Below are 23,824 nucleotides of genomic sequence, written 5' to 3' on the forward strand. Positions count from 1 at the left end.
TTTTCTCTATAAAGCACCCCTTGAAATTTAAAATGTGACGAAATTAACGTATGAATTTGCAATTTTAGTCAGAAAATTCGTGTCCGACCTCTATAATTGACTCGATCCACCGTGCGCCGGTACGCGCATTTCTAGTGCCGACTCGTCTTCTTTTTCCCGCGTAAAATCCTCGCGTACATTTTTCTAACTTTTGCTTCGCCGTGAAGTTTTCGTGAAGACGTGGTAGGAGCAGACCTACGGATATCAATCTCCAGTCGTGACGTTTTCAGTGGCGTGGCGTGCTTTGCGATATATCGATTGATTTGCCATTTAAACCTATGGAAAAAGATCGATTATCAGGGCGTTCGCAGCGAACACCTTAGTAATCGATTCTTTACCATAGCTTCAAATGGCGATATATCGATAATCGATCCTTCACGCCACGCCACTGACGTTTTACTCAATTCGTGGGAAAAGTCATGCTGAAGCCGTGATTTAATGGCCGCCGTGAGATTCGATCTCGCTGCGATAATAGGCTGTCGTAATCCGTGGCTCTCGTGCTCCCATCGAGTATCCTTTGTGAACGGCGAATTTTCATTCTGAAGTGAGGAAAATCACTCGGATGGAAAAGTGAGGGAGGGGGGGGGGGAGAAATTTGGGCAGAAATACGGGAAGAGCGGGATAATTTGAAAGATTAATTCCGAGGCGTGACCGTGTTGGCAGCATTGACGGACAAATTGAATGTTTCGGCCGCGCGATGCCATGGCGCTACCGCTCCAGTGTCAGATTCTCCGATAAGATTGGACCACGTTTTGTTCCAGGAAATCGCCGTTTTTTGCAAATTTTTATTGCAAAATTTGTATTGCATTTTGCAATAAAAAATCACTGTTTTCGCTCATTTTCAAAGCAAAAGTTGAATGGCATTTTTTTTTAAATAATGCCATATATCAATTGCCGCTCCAGCGGCAGATTCTGTCGTAACATTAGACCACGTTTTGTGTGAGGAATTCGTGGTTTTTGCAAACTTTTGAAGCAAAATTTGTATGGTACTATGCATAAGAAATTACTGTTTTTTGCTCATTTTCGAAGCAAAATTTTGACGGAATTTTCCGAAGAAGACCCAGATTGTGTTGGGAACGAAGAGGTTTACTCAGTCTACTCTTTTCGAAGCGAGTGCGTTTCGAGAAACGCGCAAGTGCGTGCGAGAACTCGTTTGTAGGCACGCGGTGATCCAGCGGGAATCACTGAGTTGTTAGCAACCTGGACATCCGGAAAATATCGGAAATGTTGGGGCTGGTGAACGGATTTCTCTAGTTTTCGCGTTTTTACGGCTCCCTGGCATTGCTACATCCCCGGCGTATCACCAGGTGGTCCAGGGCTCGGATTGCGAAATCAGCTGACCACTACGTCTGATCGCGGTAAACGGTGGCGCTGTGGCGCTCTTCTCGATTCCATGGAAACTGTTGGCGCGCTTTCCAACACACCTGACTCTTGTGCGTGTGTACACACATAGTTCAGGGAAAATTCAGGGAATGGGGAACAAAATAATTTGCCTAACAACCTCGGAGCCAGCTTGGGTTCCCTATCGCGTACATGCTAAAAGAGCCGCTTTCACGGCGCTCTCTGGCGCTCTGCGACACCTAGCATCCTCAGTAACCTATCCTCTTAGTCTTTCTGAGATTTGGCCTTCCCTAATTTCCTGTAAAACTCCCTGCTGTCATCCTTTTACTTGGCGTCCCTCAGTGGCGAGGCCTGATAGATCAATTATCGATATTTCCCCATTTGAATCCGTGGTAAAGAATCGATTATTAAGGCGTTCGCTGCGAACACCCTGTTAATCGATATTTTCCATAGGTTTAAATGGCAGATCAATCGATATATCGCGAAGCACGCCATGCCACTGGCGTCCCTTCGTCTCCTCCCAGGAGAAACCCAATCCGGTATCAGTTCTGCATGCAACTAGTAAAAATTCGGTACCGTGGTCAGATATTTTCCGCACGTGTAGAGGGTATCAAATGACTTATTGAAATAAAAAAAAAAAAAATTCTGTTCGCAAATATTAGACTGATTTATTTTTTCTTGTTTACTGTTAAGACAATCATCGAGCTCAGCACACATTTTCCTAGCCACTATTAAGAAACTCGACGTGAAATTCGGAGTATATTTCATTCCGGAGTCTATAAAAAATAGCGCCCGTCAATCCGAGTGATATATATTCGGAGCATAATGTATTCTTTTCATAGAGTGACTTAGGCACTTTACTGAGTGGAATCCAGTCTTTTTGTAGTGTGTAGTGCGCTCTGGTTGATCTTCAGGTTCTTTGGGCGCCGTATGGGAGTGAAATACACTCCGGATTCCATCAGTGGCGTGGCGTGAATGATCGATTATCGATGTTTCCCCATTTGAATCCGTGGTAAAGAATCGATTATTAAAGTGTTCGCTGCGAACACCCTGTTAATCGATCCTTTTCCAGAGGTTTCAATGACCGATCAATCGATATATCGCAAGACACGCCACTGGATTCCACCCTCATATTTTTAGACAAGCGTGTAAGTACAATTATTGTGGATAACTTCTCACAACATTTAAATCGATCGATTTTCCTCCGCGTTGAAGTACAATCGGACAAATCATTTGCAATTTTAAATCAGGCTTTACGTTTCATCATCATTTTCACATTTATTGTTCACGTAAATTCACACAATGATACGCGTATCACATCTATTAGACAATCACGTAGCAGACATCGCATTGTATGAAGAGTTATCTAAGGAAAATGGCTCGAAAATCACTAAGCGCATTGACTAACTCTGAGCTTCACTACTTATTAAATCTTCCTAAGAAATTGGCGCGTGTTTGATTTCTCTACCTCAAAAAAATATTGACGTAACCTGAAACAGATGGCGTCATCCCGGTCTCACAACTCAACGCGAAAGAATGGTTGTAAGGTGAGAAGTGCCAATGCGATCATCGTGATTGAAGTTTGCAACAGATTCATTGTAAAACTATCACATTCAGCAAAGAAACAAGAGCCGAGGTAAAAATAGGTAACTTCGATGTTTTCCGCTTGACTTTCAAAGTGTTTTTATACAATGTATGGTGCCTCACTTAGAATACTTGGTGTGACACGATGAGCGAAGTCGCGTTTTCATGGGATTTTAACGACTCTTTTTGCACTTAGTCATCTCACGACGGACATGGGTTGAACTATTTTTATGCTCACTACACGTTTTGAACTATTTTTTCAAGTTATAGACTCCTCCAAGTCCTAAAACAGCCTGATAAAGGGAGCCTGCGGTTCTCCCGAAAAGCAATCCGTATAAAGTTTTAAAAATTTTAATCAGTGCATTAGCAAGGAGGGTAGGGATTCGATCGACATGAGTTGAGCTAAAAAAAAAGTGAATCGATCAAAGTGAACCGATCGACACAGGTTTGACCGACAAATTGTTAAAAAAACCGGTGTAGACTCGATCGACATGAATCGAGCGACGTGATTCGATCTACAAACTTGTGAATCGACCGACAAATTCTTGCGTTGATCGACAACCTCTTGAATCGATAGACAAAGTGTGTCGACAAAGCGACAGGAATCGATCGAGGAAAAACACGTGAATCGATCAACGTGAACCAATCGACACCGATTTGATCGACAAATTATTTTAAAAACCGGTGTCGACTCGATCGATTTGAATCGATTGACATGAATCGATTGACTTGATTCGATCTGAAAACCTGTGAATCGACCGACAAATTCGTGAATCGACCGACAACCTCTTGAATCGATCGAAAACTTCTTGAATCTATCTACAAACCCGTGAATCGATCGACCGCAAGTGCGCGTGAATCGATTGATTCGCGTTTTTATTTTTCGATCGATTCATGTCGATGCCAACGAATTGAATTGGCCCACTGAAGCTCGACTTTTCCGATCGCCTTTCTACTGCCGACCCAACGAAGAACACAGCATGAGTCTTCGGACGTTGCCAAATTTCCGTTGACAGATCACGAATCTTCGGTAAAATTTTTTGATCATTTTCTTCCAATTTTTCAGAGAATTTCGTTCGTAATTTGATCTACAGTGTCTGAAAATTCAAAGGAATAATACTTATAACATGGATTGCATTTTGCAAAAAGGAACCACTAGCATTGCCATGATGCTAAGATTGTGCAACTTCATCTTTTGCAATAAAATTGCGGAAATCGTGAAAAACTGTGAAATTTAGATGGTAATTTTTGTCTTAAATTTTCAGTTTTTAGCGAGTAAAATAGAAACTATCAATGGATAGTCGGGTTTTTCCTCCAAGACAAAAGAAGTTGCACAATCTTAGCAGCATTGCAATGCTAGTGGTTCCTTTTTGCAAAACGCAATCCAACTTTTCTCAAAAATAAATATTTTTAAGACGAAATTTGGCAACATTCGAATGTTCATACGGCTGATAAGGTGTCAATATGGCAAAATCTTGGACAAGGCATGAGGTTTTAAGGGAGCATAGACGGATAGAAAGTAAACCGTAGCGAATAGTGTCTAATTCTCGTCACTTGGTCCGTCTTGGCGCGCATGTCCTTGCGCTCTGAATTTCCACGTGTTTCTCGTGCTTTTCGTGATGCCATTGATGAAGGAAATTAATCAACGTGCGTAGCGTGCGCGCTAACTCATTCAAAATCGACGCCAGATTGTCCTCACTAAGCTCCAGCGTTACGCTAACGTCCTTTCGGCTGGAAAGTTCAGGAAAGCCTCTCCGCACTAGTTACATAAAAAGCCACACATATTTTACAGGGACCTAACAATTTTTCAAGATTAAATGAAGTTCTTGCATGTGACAGGAGTTACCGAAGTAATTATGGTTCCTATGTAAAATTTAGCGAGAAACACGATAGTTACACTGGTTTTCTCCGAAATCAACTTCAAAGCTCAAGAAAAGCTCTCAAAGTTGAGGCCATGTGTAGTTTTTGGATAGTAACTATTCGCGCTCCCCTGTAGATATGTTGCCTATGTCGCAAAATTGAAGGCGATAGTGAAGTTTGAAGGGTCTAGTGGATGATATCTTCCGATAGGTTTATGCACTGTTCATAGGTTCTAGCAGCACAGTTTATGAAGGAAGTCTTTTTGTTGTTTTCCTTTTTTCCTTCTCTTTTTCCTCGTATTTTTTTCTTTCTTCTCATTTCAGACCCTTTGTTGTGATTGCATGGCGCCTGTTGCAGCCACTCCTCATGTGCCACACTTAGTTTGGACCTGAACGCCAAAGAGGCGCTGTTTTTTTTTTGGGGGGGGGGGGGGTGTTGGGTTGTAATTTCCCGGGCCACTCTGCGGTGCCAGTCCGCCTCTAAATATGATGGTAATTTTTCATATTTTTTTGCAAGTTTAGGTAGGGTCATTATTTTATTTTCTGTTTATCTACTCAGTTTTTAAGCGTTTTGCCCTTGGTCCTTCAGAACCTACGGCGACGCGACTACTCCTGGTAACGTGAAATCACCCACTTTTCTCATGCGCGGCTCCTCACACGCACTTTCCCGGACTTTCTGTAAGGATGCTATCCTTTAAAATGAGTTTAAAGTTTTGTATTTTGAGCTAAAGTTATGTATTTTGATTTAAAGTTGTGTAGTTTGAGTCACAATTGTGTAGTTTGATCCACAATTGTGTGGTTTGAGCCACAATTGTATGGTTTGAGCCAAAGTTGAGTAGCTTGAGCCTAAGTTGTATAGTTTAAGCCAAAGTTGTGTACTTTGAGCCAAAGTTGTGTAGTTTGAGCCAGAGTTATTTGGTTTGAGCCAAAGTTGTGTAGTCTGAGCCGAAGTTGTGTAGTTTGAGCCACAGTTGTGTAGTTTGAGCCGAAGTTGTGTATTTTGAGCCGAAGTTGTGTAGTTTGAGCTGAAGTTGTGTAGTTTGAGCCAAATTTGTGTTGTTTAAGTCAAAGTTGTGTATTTTGAGCCGAAGTTGTGTATTTTAAGCCGATGTTGTGTAGTTTGAGCTGAAGTTGTGTAGTTTGAGCTGAAGTTGTGTAGTTTGAGCCAAATTTGTGTTGTTTAAGTCAAAGTTGTGTATTTTGAGCCGAAGTTGTGTATTTTAAGCCGAAGTTGTGTAGTTTGAGCTGAAGTTGTGTAGTTTAAGCCACATTTGTGTAGCTAGAGCCAAAGTTGTGTGATTTGAGCCCAATTTGTGGATTTTGAGCCAAATGTGTGCAGTTCGACCCGAATTTTTGTGGTTTGAGCCAAATTTGTATGGTTTGAGCCAGAGTTGTGTTATTTTAGCCAAAGTTGTGTATTTTGAGCTTTTAACGATAGGAAGCCATTGGATCCTCGTCGTCTCCAGTCCCCGCCCCAGTTCTTCAGATTAAAAACTAAGCCACTCCGAGGATCATCACCTGTCGATCATCAACACAACCGTTCACTGTCGTGACGATGACGTACAAGTTTTCTCAAGACAGCTGCCATCATCATTGGCTCACTGGATCACCGGAATCACAGTTCGGGCGCACGGACCGGCGGAGAGTTCATTGTCGTCGGATTGTTGCTAAAAGTTGTGGATTTGCTCGATCAACATAACAAAACATCCCCAATTCGGATAGTATCAAGTTTTTTCTAAATAATACTAAGTATCTCTAAAGTGCTCAGATACACAGTTTTTGTGTTCATTAAGTGAGACTCACGTCTCACTTAATTTCTCAATGGTTCGCCGACTGATGCCCGGTTCGTTCAAGCATCCCTGGAAGCATCTCCTCCCGACTGCCATCTCCGATAACCTCGAAGAATTCATTGAGAGATTTTAGCACCAACTGTTGGCACCAAGATTGGACATCGTAATGCTGAGAAACAACCCTCTGACATCCATTTTTCCTGAGTACCGGGCCACATACAATCACCATCAATATCTAATTTCAAAAGATCTCTCCTCTAATTCGCATATGATGTAGGTAATGTTTATACCTGGCAGTTCACCATTTTTTTTCTCGCAAATTCTTAGAATTTTATACCTACTAAGATTCTTATTTTATTCTAAAATCCTGTTCTAAAGTTCAATCATGAGAATCGCTAATATTTTTTAACTACACTTCGCAATTTCGAACTTTTAATTTTAACCCGATTACAATAGCACTTTTCTATGTAGGGAATCTAATGAATTATACGTTTTGTGTGAAATGTGCCAAAAATTGAAGTTCCCTGTTGCAAAATGTAGGCAAATTTTAACTGAACGTGCCCGTTAAGCAAGGTCTTTGACCTGCCAAAAACAGCACAAAAAAAGATAAAAGTGGACGGCGGAGCAATGAGGGTTAGATTCATCGTTTGAAACATTATCTAAGGGTCTATTTTCCCAAAGCGTCGAACGAGCTCTGCAAGAAGCGTTCACTCCTCTCTGAAATTATTGGAGAAAATGAAACTTCTAAGAAAACTGAGCACGAGGGTATATTTGGTTTCTAAATTGAAAAATTATTAGAGGGTATATGACAAAATAACCTAATCTGCTAAAATTTATATGTTTAAATGGAATATGCCGACAGATGACTTCACAAGGCGGCACAATTTCTCGTCTTTAAATGCATTTTTCTACAATTTCCTATTTCAGAAAATAATTATGGAAAATACTGCGGACTAGGCTCGCTAAGCACTTTAAGATAGGGAAATAAAACATTTTTGGGCAAAATCTTCATTATAAAGAAGGAATTACAAATTTCAAACTGGTTACGGCCAAGAATAATGGAGCAAATTTTTGTAGGAAGCAATACTGGATGACAGGGAAACAAGGAACAAAGCATAAAGCAGAACCGGGTGTGTCATCGGATTTGCTTCATCGGTGCATTTCCTTTTTCCGCTCTCCGAGATTACTCTCCAGTTCTTCGGAGTTTCCGAGCCCGGCGTCAATCTGGAAACTGCAACCTCTCACTCTCTCATCTTTGGCGGTGTCTCTTGAAATCATTAACTCAGTTAAAGTATTTAAAATCTGGGTGTTTTCATTGTACGGTTCAGGCTTGCCACAGTCAAGGAAACCCCGGAATAATGTCAGAGAATTTTAAAAAGTCAGGGACAACCTGGAAATGTCAGGGAAAATGGCAAAAATATCAGGGAAACATTTTTGAGTCACCTTTCTTTGCTTTCTAGATGGGATTTGACGTTTTGAACAACAAATTTTGCCTAAGAACTATCTCTAATTATGTCTTTTTAACCATCTGACCCACAGTCTTCAATTGTCAGGGAATTTCATCAAAATGTGTCAGGGAAAACAGGGAAATGTCAAGGAATTGCATTTTCTAGATTCGGTGGCAACCCTGTGGTTGTGTATAAAGGTATAGCCCGCTTCAGATAACTTTACCTTTTTCGCTTTATGCACGTGTATTCCGTACCGCGCATACCGCGAAAAGGGGTAAGTTCAGTGGCATGGCGTGCTTTTCGATATATTGATCAATCGGCCATTTAAACCTATGGAAAAGGATTGATGTACAGGGTATTCGCAACGAACACCGTAATAATCGATTCTTTACCATAGCTTTAAATGAGGAAGTATCGATAATCTATCATTCACGCCTTGCCACTGGGTAAGTTTTCTGAAACGAGCTCTATAATCCGCTTCAAAAACGATACTACGGCACAGGTGAACATTTTGTTAGAGGAGTCGCTCCATCGTCGGCGATATTCATCATGGCCGACGCTTGCGCGCAATTCCGCGCGTAATTCGAGGAGAGTTCAAGGTCAACCAATTCGGGCGTGGCAAATATGAACGTTAACACACCGATTGTTATCTGGTCTAATCCAGTTCAGGTGTTATCTCGTCCCTTCAAACGTGTTTTGGCGGATGGGCGTCGGCCATGATGATTATTGCCGACGACGGAACGACTCCTCTTACAAAATCTTCACCTGTGCCGTAGTATCGTTTTTGAAGCGGGAAGCTCAAAAAAACCGCAAATTTCTTACGCAGACTGTGAAGTTATGAGTGCATTTCAAACTTTGCCGATGCGCTCATCGTGATTTTTGAGGCATTATCTATAAGAAACAACTCATATTTTTGCTCTAGCAAAAGTTTGCAACAGGCCCATTGTTGTATAACACTGATGTGTTTGTCGTCTACTATGAATTTGATACAACCGATGAGTTTCCTGTGGTTGATGTGGTTATGTGTTGGGTGTATTAGGTGTGCTTGTTTTTAAATGCGATGCGTTTACGAGTTTCGTGTGTTTGGTGTTTGTATTGTATTTGTGTGCGTGGTATTTTTAGCGTCTTTATTCTGACGTGAACTTTCAACGACGCGGTTTGGTGTGGCGGTGCTTTACGGGTACTAGCGGCAAAAATAGGCAGTAACAGTTTTTTTTTTAAATTTATTTTTATTTTTTATTTTTATTTTTTGCTTTTACTCTTATTACCAATGACTGAAGACCCCGAACCTTTCCTGGAAAAGTGGGGGCTTGGCCACCCCCAGAAAATTGCTTTAATTACGCCTGTGAAAAAACAGACTTTTTCACTTAGCAAAGTTAACCAAATCATTCATTCATACATCTTAAAATGTTTGAATGGCAGTTGCGGTCACGTAGCTTTTATCAAATTCGCAATTCCACTACCCCTCTCTCTGGAAATGGTGCATTTATTTTTCGCCCTGTTTTCAATGTCACTCCGATTCATTTTTATTTTCTGTATTCGCCAGGCGTGGATTTTTGTTTTTCGGATATTTAAATATCGGGGTCCGTATGACCACACACCCAGAATACGAAGCAGGTAAGTTGTGTCTCGTTGGAAGGAGAGTGACTGTCGTGCTAAGGAAAAACGCCGTATGAACATCAGAGAGTTGCCAAATTTCCTCCGATAACATTTTTATTTTAAAGAAGATTTATGAATATTTCTCCTGAAATGTTCAGGAACTTCAAGTGAAATTGCGAACTAAAATTATCTAAAAAATTGGAAGAAAAATAATCAGAAGCTTTCTCGAAAATTCGTGTTTTATCTAAAGAAATTTGGCAACGCCTGAAGGTTCATACGACGTTTTTCCTTAACACGGCAGCATGGGAGGAGGGGCCCGGCCGGAGGAATGAATAAATACAGATGCAAGCAGGGGTAGATGAGAGCGGAAGATAGGATAGGCTCAGAGGTCTTTCTCAGATTGAATTGAGCCGTTCTGTATTCAATGCCATGATAACTGGAAACTTTTGAGCTCCGGATAACTCTCTTAACTTAACCCGTCGTGGCTCATGAGTTTTAAGAAGGGTACATAAAATTAAGACTAAGCAGCTCTATCTTAGTCAAGTCACTAGACGAGCCGAGGTTTCTATCAGTGGCGACGCGAGACGGTTGACTATCGATGTTCCCCCGTTTGGAGCTATGGTTAAGAATCGATAAGCAGGGTGTTCGCAACGAACATCCTGTTTATCGATTCTTTTCCATAGGTTTAAATGACAGATCAATCGATGTATCGCAAAGCATGCCACGCCACTGGTTTTTATCGAATATTGTAAGCGCCGCAAGAGAGTGGTAAAGAATGATTGAGGGAGGGTAAGGGATCCATAGGCACTGATTCATTTTTTATTGGAAGGTATAATCAGGAAATGAAGTTTAAGCACCGAAAAACTGATAATCGTGCGAGACATTCGGGAAGGAGATCTGTAATCTTAACAGTTTTTTTTTCTTTTTTCAAAAATTGAGATCCAGGAATAGTTTTCGGTGAGAAATCATAATTTGGCTCTTGTTTAGTTGTGCTGAGTTGTTATCAGATTTTTTTAATATTTTGGTTGAGTCTAGAGAAAATCTTGATCTTTTCATTGATTTACTGAGTAATTTTTCCTGAAAAAATCTGATCGAGCGTTAAAATTATTCAGCTTAATTTTTACTTTGAACTTTATTCGCTCTGGTCTTGTTGTGACGCAGTACCTTTCTTTCAAACTTGGTTCAGTTCTTTGAAAATGCGTCGCAAATTCACCTAAATTAATGCAGGTTTGAATTTCACCAAATTTCGCTTTTTGTTATACTGTTGGAATATTTTGTACAGATTAAAAAGTATGATGTATTTTTGTATTTTTTCGTAAGAAAAATCATCACTCTTTATTTTTAATATGTTATAAATTTGGCGACAGCAGACCCTGACTCTTTAAAGACACATATTACTTTGTATTCAGGATGCATTGCTCTTTATACCATTAAATCGTGTCTCAACTCAACTTTTGGGCTTCTGGGGGTCAGGAAAGAGAGGTGAGCTGGTAGTTGGAACCGTCCGGCTGGACTCGGGCCAACCCCGTGCGACAACTTAATCCTATTTGAATATTTGATATCTTCGTCAAACAAACGGTCGCTTGAAGCTATTTTTCTTCCTCTCCAAATTGTTTGTTTTTTATTTTGTTTTTGAATTTGTTTGATATGATTGGCCCGCATTTCTCGTATATCCAGCTGTCTTATTTACAGCCCAAGACTAAACAACTAGACCCTATAAGCGTGTGGTGGTGGTAAAATATACTTTTTTCTTGCAAAAATGCGTCTTTCCAAGCATTGCTCTTAGTAGGCGCCATGGTTTTCTCAAATTTTCGAAAAATGATCGTTGCTCTTGCATTTTGGCGATGAGTATGAAGCAAAACCCCCCAAAAAATGACTATATCCTTATAATTTTTCTCCTACTACATTCATATAGCGCCAAAAATATCGAAATCTCAGTTAGAGAAATTTACGGACGAGGTTAGGCGGAGTATTTTCAGTGGGTTCAGAGATGCCTAAGAAGCTTAAACCACCGGATACCACAGAATTCTCTTGAATTTTACGGAGAAGAGGATCGCCAACTTCTAGAAGTTCACTTCTAGACGTGCTCAACAAAAGCAATCCGAAAGTTCAACATTAAAAAAATTAGACGATAATGAAATCAAAAGCCTCGTCTTCTCAACGTTTCCTGACAACCAATCAAAGAAGAAAACAAATGAAAATAAGGAAAAGAAAATGAAGAAATACTCACTTAAAGGTTAAACCTATTCCTACTATCTTCATCGATTGATCGTGACTTTTGAGGGTGATACCACTATTCGGTCACGCGGGAGCTCGTATTGCCTACACTGAAAACTGAAGGCTAACTGACGATGAGCGAAAGTCACAGCTCCACGCTCGGTTTCGCCTATTCCCGTCCTTTTCATTGATTGATCGTGACCTTTGAGGATGATATCACGTGGAAGGTAGTGTTGCCTACACTAGACACTGAAGGCAAACTGAGAATGAGCTACAGTCATCGCTTCACGTACGTTGTGCAGACGAATTTTAATATATGCACCCTTATTTATGCATGTTTTTCTTCAAAGAAAAAGAATGACAGTTTAATTGCATCCTTTTCACAGCACAAGTACCGCTTACGCTGTCTTCGAAATGTACGTATCGCTTATACGCTCTTTTCGAAATGAAAGTGTCAGTTACGTAGGTTTTGTCATAAAAGTGTCACCGACGCTCACTTTTCAATAGAAAAAGACGCTTTGAATACTGACGTACATAATTTCGTCGTTTAGGAAAATGAACCGATCAAAATTCGATCCGGAAAATCTCCAAGGGTCATTAACACAGTTCGTGGAATAGATGATGACTTTAATGGCTGATTTCTCGGAAAATTGTCTACAGCACATAACCTACTAACTGAATGCGCTTTGACATCAGAGCTAAATATTCACGCTATTTAAACATCGTGATTAATTGACTCGAGGAAAATCACTGTCTGAATCGTCAACTGATTGATTGTCAGCAATTTTCAGCATCCTAAAGATCCGAGCTAAATTGTAGAAATTGCTTTCAAGAAACTGACAGTTGAATCTGTAAATCACTGAAATTGAGGCAGCTATAAGAAAAATCGACCTTCAGGAAATTCCATTCTCTGTCGAAATGCAGTTCTTTAGTCCCCTTTAGTGTGCAGTAGAAGCATCACATCCGTGATAAGCAAGATGTCCTCTCACCAGGGGAGGGGGGGGGGAATGCATTTGCTTCGAGTTTCTTCTTCATTTTCGTGATTCTCCGTAGGAAACATTCCAACGCGGAAAACAGCTAAAAGCAGGGACCATTATATCAAGTTATTGTGTATGCTTCAAATCAATAAAATAAAGACATAACAACTTAACTTAATGTTCAAAAAGTTCGATAAAAAAAAAACTACCAGGACTACTGACCGTGTTTAGCACCCCTTTATTTGGAAGATTCTTGGTATGGAGTTGTTGAGAATATTTATAACAAGCTATGAACTTAATGGGCCTGTTGCAAGTGTTTAACACCGGTAATTTTGAAAAAAGTGTTGAGAAACTCTCAATAATAGTGGTTTTTTTAAAACAATTTTCACCCCAAAAATGCAAAGAGTTAATCCTGAATCATAATTTTTAACAGGGTCGTAAGAATTTTTTGAAGGTACTTTTAAACAGCCCTCTAACGAGGGATACTAATTGTCCTCAGTTTTATAATACATATGTGACCATTTTGAAAGTGTTCGGGTTTTACGTACGTATTGCTTTGATACAACCTCTGGTCGGAAAGTTAAACTTACACTTGACAGTAGTTCAGAATTTACGCTTAACGCAGAAACACGCCAATAACGTGGGAAGGACGTTGACTCGGTTGAAATGTTGCGGTGGCATGCGGCAGTCGCACGCGACCCAAGACGCAACCTTGAATTTCCCTGCCATCCTCATACGACCCATATCAACTCAAAATCACTCTTACTTTTACTCCTGAGAGGATGATCCATAGGAAATGTGTCACTAAAGTATTTACGAATTTTGACTTGCCAATACATTTTTCTGAAGGTAAATGACGCACATTAATACCGAAAAGGTAACTCAAAACCCGAGAAATACGCAGTGCAAATAGCACTACTTCACCTAGCTCCAATCAGAAGGGAGCACGGGTTTCTACGACTTCCGTCAAATGTCTCTCTACTCCCCGTGTATGAAAACATCAGGAAAGTCGAAACCGTAACTCCAGAATCAACGAATCGAATTTCACTCGTGTTATCCGTAGTAAACAAGCAACAATTCCACATTGAAGTACGTTTTATTCTAACAAACACCAATGGAAAATGAGTAGAGATTGCGTATTGACTGCCGTAGTACATCACCTCCATTATTTTCCCGCCATACCGGCGCGTTTGAAATTCCTTCGAGACTTCGGAATTTTTAAAAGCCGATTCGTCTAGGATTTTGGCTCGAAAAATACGCAATAAATCATTTCGTAATCCACTCGCCTGGTACTTTCAAAGTATTAATAAAAAACACAGGGTTTAGTGACCTATTCTGCCGTGCTAAGGAAGAACACCGTATGAACCTTCAGACGTTGCCAAATGTCTTTTGATAAAACACGAATTTCTTGGTAAACTCATGATTATTTTTCTCCCAATTTTTCACATAATTTCGTTCGCAATCTCGCCGATAGTTACTGAAAATTTAAAGGGAAAATATTCGTATTTCTCTTCAAAAATAAACGTTTTATCGGAGGAAATTTGGCAACTCTCGAAGGTACATACGGCGTTTTTCCTTAGCACGGCAGCATTCCCCTGCTACACTGCCGTGCTAAGGAAAAACGCCGTAAGAACATTCGAGAGTTGCCAAATTTCCTCTCAGAAAATAGTTATTTTTGAAAGAAGTTATGAATATTTTTCCTTGAAATTTTCAGGATCTTTAGGTGAAATCGCGAACGAATTTATCTGAAAAATTGGAGGAAAAATATTAACAAATTCTCCAGAAAATTCGTGTTTAACCAAAAGAAATTCGGCAACGCCTGAAGGTTCATACGGCGTTCTTCCTTAGCACGGCAGTACAGGAAAGGCAAGCAAAGGGCTCACCACGACTCCCCCCCCCCCCCCAACGAAGTCCAGGAGCATTATTTTTGAGAGGAAAGACCGCGGAGCCCATGATGGAAAAATATGAGCAATTTCTCCAGAAAATTCGTGATTAACCAAAAGAAATTTGGCAACGCCTAAAGGTTCATACGGCGTTCTTCCTTAGCACGGCAGTACAGGAAAGGCAAGCAAAGGGCTCACCACGACTCCCCTCCAATGAAGTCCAGGAGCATTATTTTCGAGAGGAAAGACCGTGGAGCCCATCTAGCTGATGCCAGCCGCCCACTCGACACTGATGAGTAGATGCGGCGCAGCGTGGCGCTCAGAGCTGTGAGCCAGTCTCGTAGCAGAGCCCCGACTGTTCAGTGGCAAATGTCTAGTGTAGGAGTGTACTTCGTTAAGCGTTCAGTGTACGATGTTCCCGCGGCGCCGGTTCTTTTACATGTGTCGATGAGCTTGTCATCCTGCTTACAGTCGCCGGTTAGTATGTAGTTTTTGTATCATTCGAGAGATTTCAATTTGTGTCGGCTGTCGTGGATCGCAAAATCAAAACAAACTGAAATCGTAAAACCGAAGTTTTTGACCGGCGAACTCTCGTCTCGCGGGCGGTCGCGGGTTCATTCACTTGTATGAATGAGACACTAGACTAGGTTTGAAGAAGAACGAAACGTCACATGTTATCTCTTCAAAATCTCACGTAGAAAAAAATTCACACAAAGGGAAGTTTTGAAATCAACTCCTGAACGAGATATCAACAAATCGATGGTAAAACTGCAGAAATGTATATCTCGGTTTGTGTCGTTGCAGACTTCCGGTCATATTTTATTTTCTACATGGAAATAGTACTGAACGTCTTTTCCTGCAAATTTCAGTGATTATTCTTCGTAAAGAATATTCTGTGAAATCTTCAAGCCATGATGTTGGTTGGGTCTCCATTTAAAAAATAAAATAGAAGCGGAGATTTCGAAACGCCGGATCCCAGGTGTGCGTTTTTGCCGTTATCGCCGGCGATAACGTTGTCATGAAGAGGATAGTCAGTCTTTTCGCACCAAGTGCCTAGTTTATTCGCGTCGCTGGAATTCAAATTTTTCTTTCAAATTCATCAAACACGTTCTTATCATTTTATAATTCAAAATTTCAAGTGAAGTTTGCTACAATCAGTAATTGTTTACATTATCAAATAGGCAACGCTTGAAATAAGTTACGGCGGAAGAGAAACGAGCAAATCGCTCTCAGTTTGTGTCGAATGCGACGAATACTCTTTAAATTTAATTTTACACTCCAGATGCAACTATTCGGGCTCCGTGGATGTCTGTGTTGCATACGCACGTGAGTGAAGGCGTTTTGACTGTCCAAGCACTCACCATTTCACTAGCGACCCACGGCGCGACGCGGCGCCAATGGCGGGCTTTGGGTACTGCGAGGATCCAAAATGGCAGAGCGCTTTCAATTCTTCGTTTATACTACGAAGACATCTCATAGGCACGAATAGTTGCGTATAGGTGTAGGATGAGAGTATCTTCTTTGCTTCAGTTTTGATATCGCGATGTACTGAACATGATTCGTAGAGCAATTATTCATGCCTAAGAATTGCCTTCTAAGTATAAATAAAGAATAGAAGGCACTTAGTCATTTTAGATCCTCGCTTCAAAGCCCTCCACCCAACGAGACGAACCTTTTAAAAAAGTTGATCATGAAATGTTTGATGAAAACTGCAAATTTTGACGTTAACTTCCTCACATTGTAAATTGTATGGGGTGCTCCTTGAAGGAAATTTTACGAGAAAATCAATGAAACCACTTCTAAAACCTCTATGTTCCATCTTAACACATCATATCATCATATGAGCTCTTAATGTTTCCTCATTTAGTATGACTTCTATCATCGACTCACTCCACTGAGCGCCGCCGAAGAGGCGGTGAATATTTGCAAAACGCCTTTACTTTCGTGCGTAAGCAACACGGACATCTATGGAGCTCGAATAGTTGCATTAATGAAATTCGCCTAGTATACGTGGTATGCAACACTAACTGAATGATTGTTTTTTACACTTTAACTAAAATTTCAACGTTTTCTACTGTGCCGACGAAGTAATCCATTACTGATTTTTATCGCAGCATGGTCAATTTTTCGAGAAATGCATTATTTCTAGTGTAATACAACGTTACCGACCCTTAAAATCGCAAGAATTAGGTATCTGAGCATGATTCCTTTCACCCACTTCTAAGAGTCGTCCTTTGTTTCGAAATCTGTCGCATCATGAGCCTTAATACACGAACATGATTTCCTTGCTACAATGGCGAAGTTATAACACAATAAAGGCTGGTAAACATATTCGTGAAAATTAAATTATGTTTTTCTCTTTCCGTCTGCACATGTGAGCGACGTCTAGTTTTATTTAAAATCTGACATCCTGTGTAATAAATAAGTTGTAGTACCGAGCCTGTTGGAAAGATAGGAGTGGATTTGAAGTGGTTGTGCTTGTGGCCTCTTAATCAATCTCATAATGACTCAGTTCCCTGCATCGACGCTTGTGGCGCTGTCGTGTGGGAGTTTGTTTTTAGAAAATTATTCATGATGGCACTCGAACATCTAATCACCAGGAACCTTTCAGCGTAATGGTTCCCTCGCGATGACATTAGTCGAACTGATTGTTCGCAGAGATACATATACTTGCAGTAACTTCGCTGTGTTTGTGTAGGTCAGTCTCACGTCAAATTTTGTCTCATCTAAGTTTCCACGTCAAATTTACGCTGTTCATCTTTAAATGGGCCTGTTGCCCAATTATTTTATTGCCTGTATCGAAAGAACTAAGGATCCTGATTCAGGAATATTCTTGGAGTTTTATGACCACTGGAAACTCCCCAAAAAATTAGCTTAAAAACGCACGAAAATTCGGATTTTCAAAACGGTCACTTTTACGCGAGAACGGATCCACTACTTTTGTGACGTCTTAGTACAGGACAAACCTGGTCTCCTCATCGTTTACAATGTATTTTTCCGTAAGAAATTGGCAGCCACATGATGAAGAGATCAGGTTTGTCATGCACTGTGACGTCACAATCGAAACCTAAGAATTTATTGCGGAGGCCCCTAAGGAGACGCCGTGGCTACGTTCCCCCCAAATTAGTACTTTTTTCTCCCTAATTTGTCATTTTCTAATTCTCATTAATATCTTGAATTCTTTGACCGAAAGTCTCAATTTTTTATGACTCCCTACTTAGTTGCGAAAGTTTGCAATGCTGCATACTCCAACGACTGGATGGGAATGATCCCCTGCAGTACTTAAGTTAAACCACTGCGTTAATTTAAATGTTTTGCTCAATCTACCGCTCTTTACGCGGTGATACATATCAGCAAGAATCTTTTTCAGTGTCCCCTCCATTTAAAAAACTATGTCTGGGGTATCAATACTCATCGGACTTGAGACCTGGTGATTCTTGAAAGTTAGCAACTCTGTTTTTCCTCCATTTAAATCCATTGAAAATATCGATTTTAGGCGAGACAGGTTGCCTCACCAAGAATCGATTGTTTTATATACATTTAAACGGTGGAAATACAGTGTTGCCAACTTTCAAGAATCACCACTGGTCTCAAGTCCGATGAGTATTGATACCCCAGACATAGTTTTTCAAATGGAGGGGACACATCGACCTCTTAAGTACCGCGCGTGTGACGGCTAAATCAAGAAATACTTTGAACAGGAGTCGATTTATTATCGGAGGCATGAGCAAGTTGATGAGGTAGGCGTCGGAATGAATACCGATTTTCTCTTCTTGCGTGGTCCCTGCATCGCGCAAAAATGAAGGTCATTCGATGTTCGGCAGTCAGTTTTTGTTGACTGGTTTTGCTCCTGTGCTAAGATATGTAAGCGTATTTCCCCAGTTCTGGCGTCTAAATATTCATAAGCTTGCCAAATCGCCCGGTGAGCTTCATCTCGACAGAATTAAAAACTACTCAGAAATCGGAATCTGGCAACCCTGTTTTCTCATTTGCTCAAAATCTTACATTTCTATACTGCCGTGCTGAGGAAGAACGCCGTATGAACATTTGAGAGTTGCCAAATTTCTCTCAAGAAAATGTTTAATTTTGAGAAAAGTTACGAATATTTTCCCTTGAAATTTTCAGAAGCTTTAAAAGGAATTGCGAAAAACACTATTTGAAAAATTGAAAGCAAAATATCGATAAGTGTACCAGGAAATTCGTGTTTTATCAATTGAAATTTGGCAATAACTAAAGGTTCATACGACGTTTTTCCTTAGCACGGCAGTATACGGCTTCAAGATCAATACATTTCTGTGAATTTTCTCGTCACAGAATACCTGCGACTTTAAATGCTTACTGAACGGTGTTTTGTGTTGTATGAATGTTTCAAAAGAGATTAAGTAAATAAAAAACAAAAAATCTTGCAGTTTCTCTCAACAAATTCGTCTTATAATGCGCGGTCCAACCCTTCGAAGCGCTTCGCGTCTCAGGCGTCATGCGTTATGCGTTACTCTCATGACTACGTGTATTGCCGTGCTTAGGAAAAACACCGTATGAACCTTCAGGCGTTGCAAAATATCCTTTAATAAAACATGAATTTTTTGGTTAAGATATGAATATTTTTCTTCCGATTTTTCATATAATTTTGTTCGCAATTTCACCCAAAGCTCCTGAAAATTTCAAGGAAAAATATTCATAACTTGCCTAAAAAATAAACATTTTATCGAAATGGGGGAACATTTTAAGGAAATTTGGCAACTCTGGAATGTTCATACGGCGTTCTTCCTCAGCACGGCAGTATATAAGAGATTATGATTTGAAATTTATATAATGTGATGCTATCAATCACTGACAATTACAATCTGAGTACTTATGTGCGAAATTCATGATTGCTCGAGCGTCTCATAATTTCATTATTCACCTATTAATAAATCCATATTTCTTCTTTTTGTTGCAGATGCGCGTCTGTTAGACTGATCTCTGGAATCTGCCATCTACATGACGAAATGTCTTCGATTTTTCATCTCCCTCGAAGAAAGACCGTTCTCCTCGCGGTAGAGGCATCAGAACGTTATCAACACGAGCTCAACGTGTGATTCTAAACTCATCTTATTGTTAGTGACAATTCTCGGCGATATATTATCTTGAGGATTATTTTTATCCCGACGATCATTGTTGTCTCCAGCGTTACGCAAAAAGCTTAAAGAAAATTTAATATACCAGCCACTTTTCAAATTATGCAAATCTCTGGGTATTTTACCTGCGCGATCATACAAGTTGTTTCGTAAGAATCGCGACGGTTTTCGTGCATTTTTCATGGGATACGTAACTGTGCGTGGTGAAAATTTTCAAAGAGCAACCGTGCGAATTTTATCATAGTCTAATCGATTAATTCCCTCATAGTGCAACATTAGTGCGACTGCTTAGTTCGGCGTGTAATGGAAGCTTAAAAACGGTCATTTTCTGCACCGTGAAGTAGTGTCGTTATCATCGTGACCTTTCACCTCTGTTATCAGCCCAAGTTGAGGCGGGGCGGGGGGTAACCTCACAATGTTTCGGTCGTAGTCAGCAAGCACCGATGGCAAGTAGTGCGGGAGCCTGCAGTTTCTACAGCTCGAAGAAAACGACCCGAAAACGGAAATACTTTTGGACGAAAAAGCGGAAGATATTGTGTCCTCGACTCCAGGTCTCCCATGTGTCGTGAACAGCGGCTCCGCGTGGAACCTGTCTCCGATCCGGTTCGGGGCTGGGGGGGCTCACCGACAACTTCACTAATACACTCAACAGTCCATATTAATTTTAATTAATTAGTGCTTAACATGTTTTGAGACTGCTCCGGTTTTGTTTTCGAAGTACCGTTTTAGGTGCGCGCGAAAGTGCGGTGATATTTGTGATCTCTTCGATAATTTTTTTAAAAAAAAATCGTGTATTTTGATTGCCTACCAGTAAATACTTCGCACACTCACCGATTAGTATATAATTTTGTTTGAAAAATTATACTTTGTTGTGGTTATGCCTGGAAAATTGATGTGTGCAGGGTAGTGGCGCCCTCTTGCGGTCGTGTCCGTGGATTTGGATGTGTTCCTTCGACCCGCGCTCTCGAGTCAACGTTGGTGACGACGCGGAAGCGCTCAACGGAGCCGTCAGCAAGTCACGCAACAAGTTGGTAGAATGCGCCGCAAAGGTGAAGCGCGCGTTCACCGGTGAGTCACCGAGGGCGATCAGCGCCAAAGCGAAAAACTCGCCACCCCCGGAGGAGATCCTCGCCCGGGGCCCGGCGACAACGGAAACCGGTGGATCGTCAACGGAACTGTCAACAAAGAACACCTTGCGCCGAGGAAACTCGAGCGGGGAGCCGGAATCGTTATTGTATTTGTTCAAACAAAATTCCGACCGACTATCCGAGTGTCGCAACCGGGCGACGCATGTGTCCGCGGAGTGGTTCGCCGCGCGAGACAGTTCGCAGTCGGAAAACGAGTGCGACTCGTCGGAAAAACGCTCTTCCAACGAAAGTTCAACGGGGAATCTCGACGGATGCACCTCGCAGCATTCCATCCGCGTTCCCTTCCACACACCTCCAACCGGTATTCAGTGCGTCCACGGCGGATTTCAAAGTGACACCAGTACTTATATTTATGATAGTGCGGATTCTAGAAATATTGTTGAGTTGGGAAACTGTGTTGAAGATAATACCGTTAATAACTTGCATTCCCCACCTTTCGATTCTAGAAAAGAGTGCGTCGGTAATATCGCGGAACCGCGGGATCTCAAGGAATCGGACCGCGCTTTCTTCGGAAGATTCTCCGACTTGTACTCCATCGGTTTGTCCAAGAGTCGCCTTTGCAAGGGTGATCCAGGAAGTCAAGGCCGCGGCTCTCACGAGGCGATAACACGGTTGACGCATTCGGAGCGACTCAGCGAAAAGACCAGCGCTCGCGACGCGCGCGAAACAAAGGTCGCGGCGAAAACCGCTGAGCCCGGCGCGAATTTCAAACGGCCGCCGAAACTCAGCGATAAGGCCATCAGTCATCTGCTAGCCTTCCAACCAGGCAGGAACCCTTCGATCCACAGCGTCGCTCCCAGCCACGCGGGTTACTCGAGGTTCGGGGCTGCGGTCCCAAGTGCGAAACTTTCAAGGTCGCGCGGTGCTCAAGGCCACCCTGTAGGAGGCGCTCGAGGTCACGCGAGAGGGAGCGTTCAAGGTCACGCGAGGGGTAAAATTCCGACCGCCCTGGGGCCGCGTAAGATGAAACTACGAGAGCGATTGGTGATCGGGCTGAGTATCTCCGCGGTGCTCTTCACCCTAGTGCTAGTCATCGATCTCCAACTGGACATCGGGATGAGCGGTCACCATCTCCAGTCCCTGCCGGCCCACGCCCGACTCAAGTACGGCGACCAGGGCGTGGACTCGGTGAGGAGCATCTACAACTCCTTCGGGCGGAAGTTCCTCCAGCGGAACTCGGGGGGCGACGCGTCCGTGCAGAATAATTCGGGAGGCGGGCAGCTGGATAAAGTGAGGAGCAGTACAAGGACTTACTTCGTGACGAACAAAGTGCACGATAGGTTCCGGGACCTGGAGGAGTACATGTTCAACAACCCCAACGACGGGACCCGCGGGGATTCGGCCGGCATCGAGCCGATCGTCGTCAAAACGACTGAAGAAGATGATGCCAAGGACGATCATGCCACCATCGGCCAACTACTCAACCAGAATCTCAGGTGAGCAAAATTTTTCAACGCTTTGCTTCCATTTATCACGGATTTATCTAATCGTTGTCACCGATCAGAATGCAGCCGTCAATAATTGAGGAGTTTGGAGGACAAGGCGCATAAGTGGGTTTTTGCTACTTCGAGAAATACGTGTTTGAAGTCTCGAAATTACAAGGGCCGTTATGGCGGAAAAAAAGTTCAAATTAACTTGTTAGTGCTTAAAAATTGGAATCAAGGAGCGAATTTTTCACAGAAGAGGCATTAAGACTATTTTTACTTGAAATCATCAATAGGTATCTAAATTTTTTTCAAAACCTGCGCTTATGCGCCTTGTCCTCCAAGCCTTTCCAATTTTTCCAAACGCAGATTTTCCACGTCTTATTTTGATGGATAAATCATACTTTGAGTTAAATGACGATTACGATTGTCATCTAACGTGGCGGTAAATCATACGAGATCCTCTTCCACTTTCTTTTTATCAGTTTTATCCGTCGGGCGATCAGTGCAAGGGTGCGTACCGAAGTCCGCACTTCTGGCCCTAGAGTCAAGCAGGCATGACTAAAATGTAGGTCCACTGTTGGTGCTTACGATCAGTGAAAATGTCCGGATTAAATTGTTCAGTCGTGAAAATGTCTATCGTGTAATGTCCAATACCCATGTTAACATACCGTAATTTTCATAAGTTTTATACCCTAAAGTGCTTTTAAGAAACACGTGTGTCGGGTGTAATTTCAAAATAATCCCAATGCTATACGTAAAAGTAATGAAATGAAAGTCTTATTCTTATCTTAAAACCACGTGGCTTTTCCTTCGAAATCGCCATCGCAAACTCAACTCATTGAGCAAGCTAAGCAATTTATAATCTACGTAATTAATGAATAATGGATCAGACGTATCTATCATCACATTAAGAAACATGCCTCTGGTGGCAAGTATTCTCATTAAACTTACCACGTTCAAATATAGCGGTGACTTTCAAAATCTCTTGGGTTTCATATTTTTTTATGATTGGCTGTCTTCCTCGAGCCTTTCTACGCAGTATGAGGCAATTCTGGACGAACTAGAAACGTTTACACTGGAAAAGAAGTTTCGGGCTATGCAGGGCTGTAAATTTCGTAGAAAATTTCTGCGATTTTAGTAGGAAAATGTAAGTTTAAAGATGTGGTCAAAAATGTAAAGTCTGTGTGTGATCATGTTCTATTAATCCCCCTATATTTTCCTTAAATCTTCCTTTACTGCGTGTTTCTCTTCCTGTCGATTTCGCCTTCAACAACTGTGATGGCAATATGAGCTGCTTGGAAGCACGAATAGTTGCCTTCAGTGGTTTTCTCACTTCTGAAGAGTCGAAAAAACTCGAAGAATATGCGCACGACTCTGCGATTAATGGACATATTT

The 23,824-nt window shown here is 41.5% G+C and overlaps 1 protein-coding gene across 2 annotated transcripts in view; it reads left to right on the top strand.

Annotated features, from left to right (window-relative positions):
* LOC109042735 (extracellular serine/threonine protein CG31145) overlaps nucleotides 1–23,824 on the top strand; it is a 107,842-nt gene that overhangs the window by 26,273 nt on the left and 57,745 nt on the right. Inside the window, exons 1-2 of one of the 2 annotated variants that reach the window (XM_072296873.1) lie at nucleotides 15,069–15,214; nucleotides 19,677–22,438. In XM_072296873.1, the coding sequence (XP_072152974.1) occupies nucleotides 20,796–22,438 (1,643 nt within the window). In that variant the 5' untranslated portion in view covers nucleotides 15,069–15,214; nucleotides 19,677–20,795. Of the gene's footprint in view, nucleotides 1–15,068; nucleotides 15,215–19,676; nucleotides 22,439–23,824 lie in introns of those variants that run through there. The other variant, XM_072296871.1, reaches the window with a different exon arrangement.

This window comes from Bemisia tabaci, chromosome 2 (assembly GCF_918797505.1).
Source record: "Bemisia tabaci chromosome 2, PGI_BMITA_v3".
NCBI lineage: Eukaryota > Metazoa > Arthropoda > Insecta > Hemiptera > Aleyrodidae > Bemisia > Bemisia tabaci.